This window comes from Typopeltis vanoorti, chromosome 9 (assembly GCF_054136105.1).
Source record: "Typopeltis vanoorti isolate ZY-2024b chromosome 9, IOZ_Tvanoo_1.0, whole genome shotgun sequence".
Lineage (NCBI taxonomy): Eukaryota > Metazoa > Arthropoda > Arachnida > Uropygi > Thelyphonidae > Typopeltis > Typopeltis vanoorti.
This window is the reverse complement of record NC_143557.1, coordinates 49,663,338-49,682,809: the sequence shown is the minus strand read 5'-3', so window position 1 is coordinate 49,682,809 and position 19,472 is coordinate 49,663,338. Positions and strand designations below refer to the sequence as shown.

Genomic DNA, 19,472 nt, shown 5'->3' with positions numbered 1-19,472 from the left:
TCCAATGACTCCCTGGAGTTGCCCGTAATAATAATAATAATATAACAATGGTGCATACCAAACTAAATATAACAACACAACATGGTAGATAGTTCTTCATCACCTGGCTTATTAGAGATCTGAAGTGGCAAATGGCAGGTTTGGTATCCAGAGGGAGTCTGGTTTCTATCCCCTTCCCCTCCCCTCTCTTCTCCATCATTGCGAGTGATGCCCTTCAAGGCCATGACAGACATACTTGGAGACCCATAACCTCTTCCATTTCGAGGGTACATCAAAATCTTGGTGCCACAGGCCCAGACATTTGTCAGGAGGTTTCCCAATCAACTGGTGAATAATGCCATTGCCACATACTCTGGTAGGTCGTGTCTGGAGAAGAGTCTGAGTTGTGGTGTGTGTGTGTGTGGGGGGGGCAATGTCGAGGTTTTGTCATGGTGCAGAGACTGGTTTCTCTCTGTGTGGATGTCATATTCAAGAGTATCTTCTCTCACTGCATATCCCCATCATATTCTTTCTGGCTAATCAAACTTATGAAGACTCTCACAAACAATTTCAGTGACACAGCGACAAAAGTGAATCTTCCTCATTAACTCCTCTGATCAAAGAGGCTGCAATACAGCCAGTGACAACATACAAACTATGACAGAATTTCTTCACTAAAAACTCACTCTCACATCCACTTTATTAACATCTGTGGCATTAACACAAACATAAATGACATTTGGCATCACTTGCAGTCTTCCAGACCAGACATCTTATTTCTGACAGAAACCCAGATTGCAACTACATCTACTATTGTCCACCCCCAGTGCTCAAACTACACGCTTTGTGATTCTTTTCACCACAAGGGTGGCACCTATTCCTTTGTGAAATCTGACATTATCCAGAGAATAGCTAATTTAGAATTCCCTGCTTCTGACCTCCTCTGCTTCAAGTCTTCCTTGTTCCATTCAGTTACATTCATTTGTTGCATTTGCCAGTTCCGAACACTAAGATAAAAAGCCAAACGGCTATTTTTTCTGACGAAGTTAATTAAAATAAGGGGATAAAAATCCCTTATTATTTTACAGCCAGTATGCGAAACTCTGAGATCGAAAACTACGATCTAAGAGTGTCATGCCAAAGAACTATTGGCGAATCCAAGCGTAAGTGAACACCTGGTAGTACAACACCAAGGCAACTCGAAGTAAAGGTAGAGCAAGTTCCCTCACTATCCTTGATATTTTCTCATAATGTAAAACACAGCACCTAGGAGATGTAATACTGCCTTACATTATGAGGAGAGGTCACTACCCAGACCGTTTTCAACCTTTTTTTTTTTGAGGTCTCATCAGTGAGTAGGTAGACCTGGATGATATCAAAGTTTAAGTAAAAAGAGCTTGCATACCTTCACTATACGAATGCCAGAAAATCTCAGAGTTTTGCATACTGGCTGTAAAATAATAAGGGATTTTTATCCCCTTAATTTAATTAACTTTGCCAGAAAAAATAGCCGTTTGGCTTTTTATCTTAGTTATAATATATGGGCACACCTTTCTGGCATTCGTATAGTGAAGGTATGTAAGTTCTTTTCACTTAAACTTTGATATCATCCAGGTCTATCTACTCACTGATGAGTCCTCAAAAAATAAAAGGTTGAAACCAGTCTGGGTAGTGACCTCTCCTCATAATGTAAGGCAGTATTACATCTCCTAGGAGCTGTGTTTTACATTATAAGAAAATATCAAGGATAGTGAGGGATCTTGCTCCACCTTTGCTTCGAGTTGCCTTGGTGTTGTACTACCAGGTGTTCACTTACGCTTGGATTCGCCGATAATTCTTCTACATAGAACTCTTAGATCGTAGTTTTCGATCTCAGAGTTTCGCATACTGCGTGTAAAATAATAAGTGATTTTTATCCCCTTAATTTAAGTTCCAGACACTCATAACTACTCAGATCTCTTCACATCCCTTTCCATGAAACTCAACCACCTGCAATCCAGCTATCGAAATAGTGATGTCATTTTCGGTGACTCCAATATCCACAGTTCCAACTGACTTTTCTACTCCAACACCACCAACCCAGCTGGACGAGAAGCAGAAGTGTTTGCTCTGAGTGACTGAACACCAGTCGTTCATCTACCCACTTGAATTCCTGATAACCCTCTTTGCTTTCCAAATACTCTGGATTTCCTTTTGACCAGTTCTGATTCCAGATACACCATAGAGGTCAACTCTCTTCTCAGCAACTCAGATTGCAATCTTGTACAAGTCTCCTCTACCACAGAATGTCCCTCCTCCAACCACTTTCTACCTTGCATCCTCTGGCATTAAAAAAGGAACCAATTGAGATGACATCTGGAATTTCTATTCTTTTCCTTGGTCTGACTATTGCTTCCACTCACCTGATCCTAACACTTGCTGCGAACAAGTCATAGAAATTATTCTCACTGGTATGAAGGCCTTCATCTTCCCATTCAACCCTTAATCCTAATCTGCTTTCCAATTCCTGGGTCAGCTGAAAATGCATCAAAGCAGTCGAAGGAAAAAAAATTCAGCTTACCACATGTGGCTTGCATCAAAAACTCCAGCTTCATACTTTGCCTATACCAAAGCACATAACATATGCAAATCAATCATCAGCAGATCCAAATCTGATTTCATAAATGTCAAGAACAAGAAACTTGCCTCCTATCCAAACGAAAAGGCATGCCTTCTGGTCTCTTGCCAAGGCAGTTGAATACAACTTCTTCTTTCTAGCACGTCGATCTGTCTCTCTCATCCTAATGGCACTTACCCCACCTAAAGATAAAGTTCACCTCCTGGCATCACTGTTTGCCTCAAACTCCTGCATGAATGACCAAGGGAAATCACCTCCTACCATACCAGCATCCAAGCACTTTATACCTTCTATAGTTTTCGACAGAAAAACATCAGAAAACTACTAATTAACTTGGATACTAAAATGTTGTATGGTCTTGATGGCATCATTCCAATTGTTCTTAAACATTGTGCTAAGCTGACACTCATTCTGCATTGTCTCTATAATTTATTATACATATCTGGTACTTATCCAGATGCATGGAAGCAATTTCATATCCATCCTATACTAAAAAAAAAGGATGATAGAAATCTGCTGTCAAACTATCGACCATTTGCTATCATTTCTGTTCTCCCAAATAATGGAAAATGTTATAGCCAACTCCTCCACTACTTAGGGGCCTGAGGTGACAAAGACTGATGTAACCATTGAGATAGATGAACTGGAGGGACTCAGTATATTTAAAAATATCAATGTGAATACAGCAGTGGGCTTGGATAGTATGTCAGCTCGTGAGCTATGGAAATGTGCAAGTGTGGCAATGCCATTGATGAAGCTGTTTAATCTAAGTCTCAGCTTTGGGAAGGTTCCAAGGGAGTGAAAAGAGGGTAAGATAGTTCCATTACATAAAGGTGGCTCCAAGACTGTAGCAAATTACAGACCAATTAGTATCTCTGAAGCGGTGGTTAAAGTATCAGAAAAGTTGGTTAAAAGTAAAATTCAGGAATGGATGGATAAGAATATGATAGTCTAGTTAGTGGGGAAAGCATGGCTTTGTAAAAGTTAGGTCTTGTCTCAGTAATTTATTCACATTTATAATAAGGTGACAGTAGAATTGGAGAAAGGAAATGGCTACACCATGATACTACTGTACTTTGCAAAGGCTTATGACAGAATACCACATGGAAAATTATTGCATAAGTTAGAACAATTGGGAATGGATATGAGGCTGGTGGACCATGACTCTTTAATTTGAACATTAATGATCTAGCAAAAGATTTGAAAGGAGATATTCAGTTGTTTGCAGATGATGCAAATTTACGGAGGGCAATAGAAGGTGATATAAATGCCAACAGAATGATTTAAATAAATTGGCAATGTGAGCAAAGGACAATCGTTGTCAATTCAGTGTTATCAAATGTAAGGGTTATGCACTTCAGGATGAAAAGATTACATAATTCATATTATATTGATGGTACTAGTTTATGGGAAATTGATGAGGCTAGGGATCTGTGGGTGATGGTGTATAGAGATCTGAAATTCAGAGGACATATTGCTAGAGGTGGCAAAATAGCTCAGATGATTACTTGGATGATGGACAAGTAAAGATAGGGAGGTAATTATCCTTCTTTTTAAGGCTATGATTCGACCACATGTTGACTATTGTGCACTGATTTGGTCACCTGCTTTTTTTGGGGATCGGGGTGGTTCTGGTGGAGAGGATTCAGAGATGAGTGACCAAGCTGGTGACAAGTCTGTGGAATGTTGCCTATGAGAATAGATTGAGAGTGTATGGATTACAAAGTTTAGCTGACAGGCAGAGGAGAGAGGAAATCATAGAAACTTATAAGTTACTAAAGGGATTCTATAAGGTTGACACAGAAGAAATTTTTCAATACATGGGGAGTAGTGTGAAAACAAGGGGTCACACTTGGAAGTCATCTAAGACTGTGGTTAGTAAGGGTGTGCAGACTAGGTTCTTCACGTGGAGTGGTGAATGAGTGGAATGGATTGCAAAAGGTTGTTGTGAGCATCCCAACAGTGAATAGGTTAAAGGAGATGTATGATAGGTATTGTGTTAATGGATAGAGTGAGTCTTTCATGATCAGTCTTTTGACTATGGAGTGCTCATATAAATAATAATGATAATAATAATAAATATTTGTTTACAGTAATTTATATATATATATATTCGAGCTTCATTCTTTGAATAAACAAAATGCTGATTTTGAAGTTGTTAGTATGAATCTGAAACATTCTAACCAACACCACTAAACGAAAAATTACTAAAATTATATATAAATTACTTAAATATCAAGAGCCAATCAGCTTCATTTCGGCAATATAAACATTATTTAAATTAAGGAGATATTAAATCCCACATTGTTTTAAAACCGAATAAGAAACTCAAAGATTGGAATCGGAGAGTTTCATGCCGAATATAGTATAATAAACTATAATAGTATCGGCGACTACCAGCGTGAGCAAATGCACGTAGTCCTAGTCCCTTAATTTAAATAATGTTTATATTGCCGAAATGAAGCCGATTGGCTCTTTATATTTAAGTAACTTAATGGGTGCACCTTTTTGACAACTCGTATAGCAGAGTATATAAGTTCTTTTTGCTATACCCTTTGGTATTAATTTGGTCTAGCTACTCACTAATGAAGCCTCAATAAAGGCTGAAACCAGTCTGGGTAGTGACCTCCCACCATAATGTAATAACAGCATACATTTCCCAGGAAATGTGTTTTTACATTATGGAAAATACCAAGAATAGCGATCAGAACTTTGCCACCTTTGCTACGAGCTGCCAGAGTTTGTACTACGTACTAGGACTACGTGCATTTGCTCACGCTAGTAGTCGCCGATACTTTGATAGTTTATTATACTATATTCGGCATGAAACTCTCTGATTCCAATCTTTGAGTTTCTTATTCGGTTTTAAAACAATGTGGGATTTAATATCTCCCTTAATTTAAATAATTATATATAAATGTTATTTTACTCTCCATTACTGACTTTAATTTAAAAGATTGGATAATGATAAGGTGGGGAATAACATAACTGGTGCAGTCGACATTTTAACATAAATAGAATATGTAGATTTCAGGAAGAGAGGACTGGACTCGAATATGTGGATATATATGGGATAAATTTGAAGGTTGGAGAGAGCTGTTTGCTGCAGATGGTCTTCATTTGAGTGAGAGTGATAGTGTGAACCGTGGGTAGGTTATTGATGAGAGGAGCAGATAGTGTAGCCATTGAGGGAAATGAAATCTAGATTGTAAGATTGTGAGTGTAAGATACTAGAATGGGTGTGAGATAAGGGACAAAGGAAGATAGGGACGGTGTCAATGGGATTAACGAAGTCAAATCACTTGAACTCAAATCATCGGGAAACTACTGTAATGCAAGGAGTATTAGGAATAAGGGTTCAGAGTTTATGGCCTTGATACAGTCAGTCAGTCTGCACATCATTGGTATTAGATGTGGTTAGCAGAGGATGATGTACTCATGTGAATAGAATGCAATGGTTATAGCATTTTTTTAAAAAGGTAAAGAAGAGATGGAGTATTACTGATGATTTCAGAAGAGTGGTGTCCTTCCATGGAACACAAAGAAAGCAGTAATGAAAATAGCTTTGAGAACATTTGGTGTGAGGTAAGCACAAATTTTAGATATTTAGTGAGATGGTGCTATGGGCTAAGGAATGGAGAGCGAGATGATTCAGAAATTTTCAGACAGATAAGACAGATGAGGTTATGAATTAAATTAAAAATTATATATTATATTCTTGTTTAATCCTTTATCCAAGTGTAAGCAAACACGGTTTGCATGATACTTGGATAAGGATTAAGCAAGAATATAATTTCTTGTCATTTTTAATTTAAGGAAACAGACTGGTGACGTACAGTGGCTTAATCAGTTAAAGGGGAGAGAAATCAGCAACAACTAGGACTTGGTTCGAAATCAGTTACTTATGGCAATGTCGGATTGTGTTTCTAAAGTTAAGAGGATAAATAAAGTAGGATAAAATGAATAATCATGAAATTAAAATTATGCAGGAGCGTCTGAGAATGAGGATGTTATGGAAGAGATATAAAGGAAAGGATACCCTCAGCAGCATGAGGAGTATAAGGTCTAAGCTGGGATGGTGACAGGTATAGTAAAGAAAGAGAAATTGACATATGAAAAGAGATTGGCTGAAGCAGTCAAGCAAAACTCTAGAGTTTTACAGTTATGTTGCTAGTAGAAGAAAGAGTGAAAATGGAAGACTGACTTTAGTTGCTGGAGATGAAACATGAGTCGCATTTGCTGAAGATATATTAAGCTAAATTAAGAAGAACTATGTTTGAAAGTTCTGATATGTTGTTACAGGACAGTTTGCATACTAATGTCTCAGACTCTGGGATTCAGAGTTTGCCAAATAGCAGGAGGGAGCGATGCGATTAAGATATAACAGTGTTATATCTCAATCACATGATGAGAGGATCTTATCAAATAGACACAGAGGAATTATTGCATAGGATAATGGGTGATGCAAGAACAAGAGGTCATCCCTTGAAACTGTACAAAGGTCATTTGAGTGAGGAAGTGAAAAGGAGATTTTTTGCTTGGTGGATGGTTAATGAATGGAATGCATTGCCAGAGTGGATGGTGAATACTCCTGCATTGAAGACATGCAATGCTGGAACACTCACCACACACTGATGTTATTGTGGTCTGTGAGTATTCAGACTCCTTGTAGGCCTTGAAGTAATACTAATCTTATAAATGTCACAGTTGACAGGATTAACACTCATATTCCACACTTTAATATATCTGAAACTGACTTAATGAATCTTTTTTTGAAAGCCTTGAAAACCAGGCTACTAAATCTGTGCACAAAAGTCCACATGTGGCTTAAAGTGCTTTATACAAGGAACCATGACCTCTTTGCTTCTAAGTGTCAAGGTCCTCCTCATCATAGCCATAATCCATTGTAATATTCTTAGTTTTAGCAGTTGTGACCCCTAAACCTCAAGTCTCTGTCCACTATCACTCCAGGATCTCTTATCTTTGACTTCCTTCACAATTTTTCCATTAATTGTATACTCTGCATCCCAACCTTGTCTACCAAATTTCAAGACCTTGCACTTTGTAACATAAAACTGACAGCTGCACTCACATTACAGGAGGAGGATCTCCTTACTGAGATCCTCCTGTAATGCTACATCTGCTTCTCATCGTTCTTTACAGCTTTGCATCATTGGCAAGCAACTGTATATTTCCAGTTAAACTTGTCCCAATATCATTAAGATAAAACTAAAAAAATAATGGCACCAAGACAATGGTCCCTTTATTATTTCACTAGTGACCTTCCTTTTTTATATCACCCTTTGTAACCACAGCTGATACCCATCTTACAATCAATTACGTATACAGTCCACTAGTCTACCTAACTTGGAAAATTACCTTTATAATTCACTAGCCTCTTATCCAGTCCCATCCTTTTCTGTTTAGTTATCAGCTGTTGTGTGACAATCTATCAAAAGGCCTTTGAAAATCCAAGTATACCACTACATATGCATCTCCCTTATCCAGTGAATTTGTTGCTGTGTTGTAGCATCAATACATAAGCAGATTGCTAAAATGTGATCTCTCCACAAGAAACACATGCTGACCATCTCAGAGATTACTGCTATTATCAACCCAATTGTAAATCCTAATCCATACCAACCTCTTTAGCACCTTAACAACTCTAGACATAAAGGGTGGCCTATAATTTGTAGCCCCAGTTTTGGACCCCCCCCTCCTCCCCCATTCCTTGTGAAATGGAACAGTTTTTTACTACTTTCTACTCCTTTGGCACTTACCCTGTTGCAAGACTCATTTGAACACATGTGCCAAGGATGACATTAATTCTTTAGTGTATTCCTTCCAAATGTGTGGTGATATATTGAAGTCCTATTGCCTAATTAATATTAATAACAAGTTTACTAATAACTCATATCTCCTGCTCAATCTCATAATCATCATTAGTCCCTCCTCTACCATACTTTCTATGCTGAAGCTTTTCATGATGTTGTCTTCACAAGGATGGATTCCTGATAAGTTCCACATATCAAAAGAACTCACTAGGATTTTTCTTGGTTTGATTGGATAATAATTTGTGACAATCTATCAAAAGGCCTTTGAAAAGTCCTTGGGTGAACGGATGAGAATTGCTAATTTGATACATGGTCTGAAGACAGTGTATAGTTGATGTTTATTGAGAATTCTAGATATCTTTTCTGATGTGCCTTTAATGTATGGGATGGTGACTATTGTTGTAGTTCTCCGTGGTGGATAGTGGGAGGGGGTTTCTTAGGAGCATTTAATATTTTGTTTATCTTATGGGGATTATAGCCATTAGCCAAGAAGGTGTGGCGGAAGTGAGCCAGTTCAGCAGCAAGATCATTGTCATTGGAAAAGTTGCTCTCGCTCTGTGGTTAGCATTTTTAAGATACCATACTGTTGAGAAGGGTGATGGTGTGATTGTTTGTGCAAAGATCTCCCTGTATGTGTGGGTTTTCTAAAAACTGAGAATGATAAGGAACCATCTGGAAGACGTGTGATTAGTGTATCCAGGAAGTTATTAGCATCCAGTTCCATTGTAAAGTGGATTTTTGGATGTTGGCTATTTAAATGTGCTAAGAATGTATCCAATATGCCTAGGCCATGTGGCCAAATAGTAAGCACATCGTCAACATAGCATAGCCAAAACATTGGTTTGAGAGTGGCTGTATTGATAGCTAGCTTTTTCCAGGTGTTCTATGTAGAAGTTGGCTAAGGAGGAAGAAAGGGAGAGCCCATAGCTGTCCCATCTAATTGTTTGTATATTTTCCCTTTCCATTTGAAATATCCTGTATGTATTGTGAATTTAAATAGTTGAATGTCTAGCCAGTTTGTGTGTGGGACTATCTATACTATCTATAAAGAGGACTATTTATAAAGAGGTGCCAAGACATCAATTTAATACCTAACTATGTGAAAATTAAAAACAAGTTCCACTCGGCCAAAGCCCAACGTATTTATAAATGAGCGAGCACAGCATAGCGCTATTACGAGAACAGATTAACAGCACTCGCCTTGAGTTATCAAAATTAAATTCAGCCATCAACGCACTACGTGAACTACTATTTAATATTTTAAACACGGAACTGTGGGAGATCCTAGACAACATCACCGGCGCAATGGCTAGAAAAGAATTCATCAAAGTCAAAAACCAGCACTAGAAAAAATTGGAAAATTCCCCAACAACGCAGTCCTACAAAATTATGGATTGCAATCTCACCAACACACACACAAAAGAATAAGGTGTGGAAATTACTGAAAAAAGTCACTTCCTGGTCTAAAGAAACAGTAAACAAACTCAATCCCTTCCATGTTAAAACACCAAGGATATATGGAGCACCAAAAATTCACAAACAAGGTGAACCCTTACGCCCTATTGTAGATAGTATAAATAGTGCTACATACAAACTGGCTAGACATTCAGCTCAGCTACTAGACACTCTCAAACAATTCTCCCTCCTTTGTCAAAAATTCTGCCTACCTAAAAAGTATTTTAGAACACCATACCTTAAAAAGTTTAGACTTAATGGTGAGCTTTGATATCACCTCGCTATTCACAAATGTACCACTAATTGAAACCCTTAACCAGTGGTGAGCTATAAGGGGGTCGCAGGGGCTCGCCAGAGCCCTTTGTTAAATTTTTCTCAAATTTGCAAGCTCCTTGTTCTTCTTCTTTACTTTTTTATTTTTTTTTAAAAAAAACATACTTTTTTGAAATATATTAAGCAACAATCTCATACGGTAACCTAACAAAGTGATTTTATTAAATAAAATATTACAGTTACTGTTACCACCATTTTACAAATAAGAATTCACTTTTCGTAATCGTATATAACTAAATAGAACTATAAAATAATGCCCCTTGATTGGCATCTTTGATTATCACTTGAAGTATAAAAACAAAAGAGATATATAACGTACTTCAATATTATTGTGTTTAGATAATATTTATTTATTCTTTATAGATTGTTTGTCATAAAACGTATTGTATTTGTATTACGTAATGTATTTATTTTATTTCTATACATTTGAAATTTATTTTTATATATCTTGTAAACAAATAAAATGAATTATAAGGTTAAAATATTGAAAGACATTTTCTGATAAAGGAAATTGCAAGTAAAATGGTATATTTTCAGTCAACAGGACTCAAACGTTGCTGCATTATAGTTAATCTGTTATCAGTTCTACAGTTGCTATTAAGGAATTAATGGTGGAGTAGTATGATTACAATGATAAAAGGCAGAAATCTGCTTATGTTTTGATTGAAAAATTGAAAAATTCAAAGTTAGGCTGTGTATTTGATCCACTTTGGCCAGTAGGGTTTTTGAAGTATAGATTTTGAGCATAATTTTAGCTGGAAGAGATTTATCCCAATTTTTTGGACAAACTTTCTCTATATTGTTTTATTATTATTATTATTAAACAAGACCTCATGGAGTCAAAGACTCATCTAGGAGTTCCTTTTATCTCACACACATCTCATCATACCGCGTCTTAAACACATTCAAACTCCTTGCAGACACCACACTCTCAGGCAAGGCATTCCACTCACTCACAACTCTGCACGAAAAAAACCTGCCTCTCACTACCCTACTCACACCTTCTTTATACAGTTTCCAGGGATGACCTCTGGTTCTCCCCTGATCTCCCACTATTCTCTGTAGAACTTCTCCACCATTGATCCTATAACAACCCCTTACCAACTTGTAGGTCTCTATCATATCTCCCCTCTTCCTTCTCTCCACTAGACTCTGCAAATTACATCTTTTCAATCTTTCCTCATACTCAACATTCCAGAGGTCAGAAACTACCTTAGTCAGTCGCCTTTGGACCCTTTCCAACATCTCTTCATCCTTCTGAAAACCAGGTGACCAAATCTGGGCACAATAGTCCATGTGTGGCCTAATCACAGCCTTATACAATGGAACAAGAATCTCCCTACTTCTACACGTCAGTGTCCTCCGCATCATTCCCAGAAGTCTTTGTGTTGTCTTCACAATTTTGGCGATGTGTCCCCTAAATTTTAGATCCTTATTCACTATCACCCCCAGATCTCTTATTTCCTCTACTTCCAACAATATATTCTCACCAAGCACAAATTCTGCATCCCATCTTTGTTTTCCAAATTTTAAAACCTTACATTTTGTAACATTGAACTCACATCCCTATTTGCTTGCCCAATCACTCAATTTATTCAAGTCTTCTTGCAAGGCCACAACATCTTCACTACTGTTTATGGTTCGTCCCAACTTTGCATCATCTGCAAATTACTGAATATCTCCATCCAAATCTTCGCCAATATCATTAATATGCAAGTTAAATAGTAATGGCCCTAAAACAGATCCCTGAGGCACTCCACTAGTGACTTTCCTTTTCCTGGATATTGCACCCCCATACACAACTTGTTGATACCTATCAGATAGCCAGTCTCCAATCCAATACACTAATCTAATATCCAACCCCATCTGCTCTAGTTTGACTGTCAACTTATCATGAGGTACTCTATCAAAAGCTTTTGCGAAATCCAAGTATATTACTGTGTATCCTTCTCCTCTGTCCAAGGAAGCAGTCACTTTATTGTAATAAGTAAGTAGATTACTAAAACATGACCTCCCTTTAGCAAATCCATGCTGTCCATCAAAGATTATACCATTGTTGTCAACCCAACTCTGGATCCTAGTTCTCACAAGCTTCTCCAACAACTTAACCACAACACCTGACACACAGATAGGCCTATAGTTTGATGCTTGAGTTCGATCACCTCCTTTATGAAGTGGCACAATCTTGCCCTCCTTCCACTCTTTAGGGACTTGACCAATTGCAAGACTCATATTAAAAAAATATGTCAAGGCAGGTGTCAACTCTCAGGCACATTCCTTCAGAATACGTGGTGATATATTATCAAGTCCCACAGCCTTATTTACATCTAGTTTACTCAACTCCCCAAACACCTCTTGCTCACTTACAGTCAGTCTCTCCTCCCCATCATCAACTGCTCTTAATCTCTCCATGAAGTCACATTCACAAGATTGAAAGATCTTTATGAACTGCTCATTAAGTATCTCCACCACACATTCTGCAACAGCTGTCTTTATACCATTTCCTCCAATCAATGTCATCCTTCCATAATCATTCTTTCTTTTGCTGGCTACATATCGAAAGAACTCCCTAGGATTCTTTTTGGCTTCATTAGCTAACTGCTGTTCATACCTCTCTTTAGCTACTCTCACCAACCAAGTCACCCTCCTTGCCTGGTCTTTGTAGACCTCATGGAATTAGTTACTTCCACTTCTCTTATGCTGCCTCCACAATGCCCTTTTTCTCTGTATTGCATGCTTAATCTCTTTATTCATCCATCTCACACCTACCTTATTTAACCTTCTCACCCATGGTATACATTTAGACATTGCCTCTACTAAGTAGTTTTTGAAAATCCCCCAAGCTGCATTGATTTCTTTTCCAGCTAACTCCTCATTCCATGCTACACCTGCAAGCTGTCTCCTGAGCTCTTCATAATCACCCCCCCCCCCCCCTTGTAGTTCCACATATACCCTTTTTTCACAGGGGTCCTTGCACTGCTGGCAACCACCCAAGTAATCACCTCATGGTCACTTTCACCAATTGGTGGATGATTTGACACCTCATTTATAATTACACCCTCTGAGATGAGATGACCAAATCCAAGACCCTCAATCCTCATGTGCCCTCTGTTACATACTGTCTGAGGTAGTTATCCCTCAAAAACTCAAGAAACTCATTTTCTTTACTTCCAGTTGCTATCTCTTCATTCCAGTCTATATTGCCATAATTAAAATCACCCATAATGATCACCCTTTTCTTATTTGCTTGGCTTATTTGACTCTACATTTTCACTATCACCACCATCCACATTACCAGGTCTATAACAACATCCGACCAAGTATTTGATTCTATTCACCTCTGTCTCACACCATACTGCCTCAAAACCACTGGCCCCATTTCCCTCTTGCATCTCTACCTTGTATGGACATAACTCTTTCTCTATCATCAATAGCACTCCCCCTCCCTTTTTACCCCTTCTATCCTCACGAAACACATCATACCTTTCCATCTCTATTCCTGTCAGGATGTCATTCTCATCTAACCATGTCTCACTTATTCCGACAATTTCTGGGTGCACAGACGCAATTAGTGCAACCATTTCATCTGCCTTGTTTCTTATACTTCTAGCATTGGTATACAAACACAACAACTCATTTCTGGATCTACAGCTAGTTCCACTGATACTCACTCGATGTGATCTCTCCATGCTGGACTGGGGCCATTTCCCTTTCTGCTTCTTCATTATAGAACCCTTTGCAATTCCATCTGTTTCCTCTTGATCCCAGGTCATCCCATTATTTTTCTGCCTACACATGCTCTCACCTCCTCTTGGAGCATCCACCTTTCTCACGCTGTGTGTCCCTGTCCACCCTGAGCCTCCCCGTTTCCCTGCTCCTCTTGCACACCCATTCTCTCATTTTCTATACTCATACCACTCACTTCCCCATTCATTTCCACTTCTTCAATCTCTCCCGTCTTACTCTTCTGCTCTTCCAAATCACTCCCCTCTCGATCTGATTCATTCTCTCTATTCACTTCTCCACTTTCCAGCAGCAGTCTCTCCAAGCGACTCACACCATAACCACTCAAATGCAGTCCATCGCTCCCGTTTTCTTCAAGAGGCTTGTTGTCCAGACCAAGGAAGATTTTTCTGATGGCTTTCTGGTAAAATATCAGAAGACATGCATTTGGTGCTTAATGTTATAGTGGGAAATGATGCTAAGAGGTTAGCCTTATCCTTTTAGAGAGGTGGAAATATAAAACTTGACAAGTTGTTCTGAATAACTTTAACGAGAGTATATTTTGACCACTGAGGAAGAGGCAAGTTTTGTACAATTCCTCTATGTGAAGTCTTATAAGATGTGCTAATCATATGAACTGGTACTGCAGGCTGTTGTGTAGGCTGAGTGCAAAGCTTGTGTTTTGATTTGATCCATTTGACATAGGCTGAATTTTTATCTAGCTTTTCTCTGCACATTGAAGAAGAATTAGTACTTAGATAGTGGACTGAGAAAAATTGTGTATAATGAAAGACCTTCCAACTTTTCTGCATGTCTTTGTTTGCGCTTTGGTTTCCAATCTCCTGATTATGTTTGATTACGTTCAGTAATCGAACCATGGAAATACATAGAAATTAGAGACTATCCTATTTTTTTATGTTTCCCAGTGTTGTATATGTTGGAAACCTTACTCTACAGACAACCTGGAACTGTTTTCAACCACTTTAGGCCTCCAATAAATAGGTGGTCTCACACTGGGTGATGAACATTATCTCCCATCTAATTTGGTGTCATTTCATAATGCCACAGTACATAAGACTGAGATTTGTTGGGTTGATGGTCAGTTTCTAGAAAAGGAATTGTAGACCACAGTACAGTTGTGGGTATCAAGAGGAGACCTGATTGATATCTGTAGTACATTTAGGAGGAGAGCTGTCTAAAAAATAGTCTTATTTTGGAAGGATGATAAGTATTATCTGTTATCCTGGGGGGGGGGGGGGAGACACTCTAGAGGTAAGTCCCCACTCTAGAAATCATAGCAATAATCACGTCCATTAAGCAGGGTGACAATGTTTCACCAGGTGATGAAAGTCATCTCCTGCTATTGATCTAGTTGGCATATTCTTAAATTAGGAAGGCATGCTTATAATGTTAGTACTTATAATCTATGCATTTATCCTTTTTTGTAACTCATTAAAATTCTGTTACTACAATTTCTATTGCCTGTTGTATTGTTTTGTAAATGCTTACGTTGGTTGTATCCCTCTCCCTAGGAGATTCCACTTTTATTTACCATTATATTAAGAGCTTCATGTGCAAATAATGTCTTCATATCATAAATTATATTTATGCTCCTAAATATAATGCCAGGCTGGTTGTCCAAGTGGTTATCTGCTCTCCAGCCAAAAGGCTGCAGGTTCGAATCCCGCCGTGGGCATGGATGTTTGTGATTATCTGTGAAAATACTAGTGGTGGTGGGTGGTAGATGGTGTTGGTGTAGATGATTATGATGGTAGTTGTGGTTCGTTGTAGTTGGTGGACTGAGGGTGGAGACAGATATCTGTCGAGTAGGTGCCCTCCCTCAATGAGTCTATGGACTCCCTGGAGGTGTCACATAACAATAATAATAATTTATGACAATATGCTATATCAATGCCGGCCTGGTTGGCTGAGTGGTTAGCGTATCTACTTCCCAGTCTGTGGGTTCGAATCCCGCCTAGGCATGGATGTTTGTAATTATCTTCCACCTTCATACATTCATTCACCCAAGTGTATATACACTCTCCCAAGATGGACTGGGTCACCATGGGAGAAGTAGACCCAATCCTTCTGCATTGGAAGAGGCCTTCACCCTGTAGTGGGTGGAAAAGACAGGCTAATCATCATCATCGTCACTACATCAGTATATGATACATTAGATGATGATGATAAACCATTATCAATGGTGGAAAATATTAGATCAGATAATTGCAGCTTCCCTTTCTGTTTAATAACAAAATTTTATAAAAGTTTGATAGATTATTTAATTTTAAATTTAAAATAACAAAATATTCCCTTTCTAATTCTTTGTAAACAGAATCAAATTTATTTGTTTAAACAGAATTAGCATCCAAAAAATTGAAGAAAATTGAAATTAGAAACTTCATAATTTGCCTGATTTATGAGCTTTAATATTAAGTAATGGAAATATTATTTTTGCTTAATGTTTTTTAACATTTAACCTCATTATTTTTATTTCTTATTTTAGACTGTGTTACTCATAGTGAGTGGGAGGTTGGCTTGTATCCCCATCTACACATGCCACAATCACCATGTATTTCTGTCCAGTGGACCCACCGAGATGGTTACTTAATAAACTTGCCATGCCACCTTTTGGTTGAGGGTGATATAATTATGCTTCGACCTGGCCATCATGCCCCTGGTAAATGCCGTTCTGTTGAAGAGGTAGGTGTATAAGTATATATATATATATATATATATATTATTTGGCACTTCTAGATAAATGGAGGACATCTATACAGCTTAGAAGAAAGGTGGCCTGATTTAAACTTTTTGACCCAATCACCAGTTCTCATATTCCTGAGTACACTCTCATTACTTGACATCCATATGATGCTGAATGAATGAAGTCAAGCTAGCAGTTTGGGACTCAGCCAATCAAATTATATTCTAGACTTCCTGAGTCTGTATACATTTTGATGGTAAAACACATTTTTATCTGGCAACCAGGGTGCACAGAAGACCTCACCTGAATCAAAGACACCATCAGGATAAGAACTACCTACAGAAAAAGAAGTGACACTATCAGAAAACTTAGACTCTGTCAGCATAATTTTTTTTAATAAATATTACAGCTCCCCATTTGTTAAAGGTTAAAAATATACTGCACATTAGTATTGTTAGTAAGCTAACAATTTTCATTACATTTATTATATACACAATTAGCTTATTGTTTATATAATGCAGGAGCCCTGCTCTAGAAAAACACAATTTTTCTAACTACTTGGTATTCGATAGGCAGATTAGTGGTCTCACACTGGGTATTGAAATTCATCTGCTACCTAAGGACATTTGAAAACATGGGATTTGAATACATAACCTGTGGGTTTGAGAAAACAAATGCTATCAGTATGACCATCCAGTTTTGGGAATTAATGCTACTAAGACTGAAAAGGCAAGATCTTTCTGTATAATATTATTTCTTTAAGAACAGGTACCAGAAAAAAGAAGGAATGGCTAATATCAAATGATGATGAGCTTCTTGAATGGAAGTTAATTTCAGGTAGAGTGATGTGGACATTTGAAAAATATTCACATCACCCTGTGAAATTAAACATATGGTTAATTTCATAGGTTGAAATTTGCTTACGTTTTATTGCACTTTGAAAATTTCACAAAAGGTTCTAGTAGAAAAGTAGAGGAATGGTTTTTTTTGGTCATTGAAGAAAAGAACTGATACATAGAAAATGGTAAAACTAGTTCTTGTTAAATGTTTGTCTGGTAACTAAACCACATGGAGACTGTTTCGTGTGCAATTATAGTACACTTCTTCAGGAAGTTGAAATGCAAAAAACGAAACCAACATGACATTTACTGGGTTTTGCACTTACTATAACAATGATTCAAAATAGACTAACAGTATTACTCATGTACAATTGATGTTGTATTGTGATGACTTGTGATACAATGTGTAGAATGTCTGTGTGCACCAGGTTTTTGATAATACTACCAAACCTGATGTAGGATCAGTCTTTGTTTTTTTTTTTCAACACTTCTGATGACTCTTTGAATTCTCTGACATGAAAATTGTAATAAGCACTAGACGTTTCAGTATGCTACCATGACTTGATGCATTGTCTGTTGTATATGCTGCTAGTCCTAATTTATGTTTTCTTCTTTTTCTTCAAGCCCTGTGTTTTGATGTGTATCCCACCTGACCAACCCATTTGTTCTTCATAACAGATTCCACATGAACAGGTGATATTGTATACTCCCAGTTTTTTGAGTAATGAATGGGGAAGTTTTGGAGGGTGAAGGAGACTTGAGATCTTGTTTATTGGGGAGGAAGCCCACTGTAATCTCTTGTTGTAATATAATTCAAATCTTGTCATTATGGTAACACAACTACTCAATATTATTCTTTCCTGTGCATCTGTTTGTCTTGGGGGGGGGAACTCTTTTAGAATGTTCTCTACAATTTTTTTTTCATTGTAACATTTTCTGGAAGGATAAGAATGATATATTTGGGTGGCTTCTTGTCTCAGTACTACTGCTAATGCTGTACGCTCCTCTTATAGGGCTTTTTTAATAATTTTTTGTGATGATGATGAGATGGTGGTGAGATTTTGCATCAGGGTATCTTCCTTTGTGTGTATTGGTTTTCTGTAGACAATAAATAAATTCAGTTCTGTTTGAACAGAATAACAGAACAAAATAGAATTTCTTAAAAATGCAGGGATCTGTTTTCTAACTTGTCAGTGAACTTTATGCTGAGATGCATGCTGTTAAGATGATTGGAAAAGTCTTGTAATTGTGTTGCTTTGTGGGGCCATATGATGAATTCATTTATGCAGCAAAGTTTAGTATACTAAAATATTAATTATAATAACTTTAATTAATACTTTCCTTTTTGGCAACATTGCATTGCCATCGGTCATCAGGGATCACAAAAACAAAAGCATGCAGGCACTAACACTGGGAAAACAAGGCTGAAGAATGGCAACCAAAGTTGGACCTAGAGTTCTAAATGGCTTCCCCCTAGTGGGCTAAATTGGATGGTCTTGACTGTTGGGCTGAAGATCCAAAGAGTGCTTCCCAAATTTGGGGAAGTCTCATTCGTCCAAGTTTGTTGAGGTTAGGAAAGTTACTGAGGGCTGAGGCACATTTGAGGAATAGCTTCTGATATTTCTATTTGCTGCAGTGTAATAGAGTTGCCTTCTTTCAGCATATCTTGTGGTGGCTGTCCAAAGCATGGTCAGCATGTAATGGTGGAACTGGATGTAGTTTTTGTGTTCAGAAATTCTGATATTGGCTATCCTGACTGTTTGGCTGTTAGGTTTTTTTTTTCAATACTTCTGATGACTCTTTGAATTCTCTGACATAAAAATTTCAATCAGCACTAGACATTCCAGTATGCTGCCTATTGTTCTACTACATATTTCAGTATGTAGTAGAACAGTTTGCAACTACAAGTAACATGATAAACACCTGGTAGGTCTAGGGAATGTGGTTGATCTTTATTGGAGTGGATAAGGGATGTCAATTTTTTTTTC

At 37.7% G+C, this 19,472-nt stretch overlaps 1 protein-coding gene across 1 annotated transcript in view; it reads left to right on the top strand.

Moving 5' to 3' along the window:
- Positions 1-19,472, top strand: part of LOC150103027 (transmembrane protein 94-like) — a 78,025-nt gene that overhangs the window by 56,826 nt on the left and 1,727 nt on the right. The window contains exon 5 of the mRNA XM_090398055.1: positions 16,448-16,644. Coding sequence (XP_090254181.1) covers positions 16,448-16,644 — 197 coding nt within the window. The remainder of the gene's footprint in view (positions 1-16,447; positions 16,645-19,472) is intronic.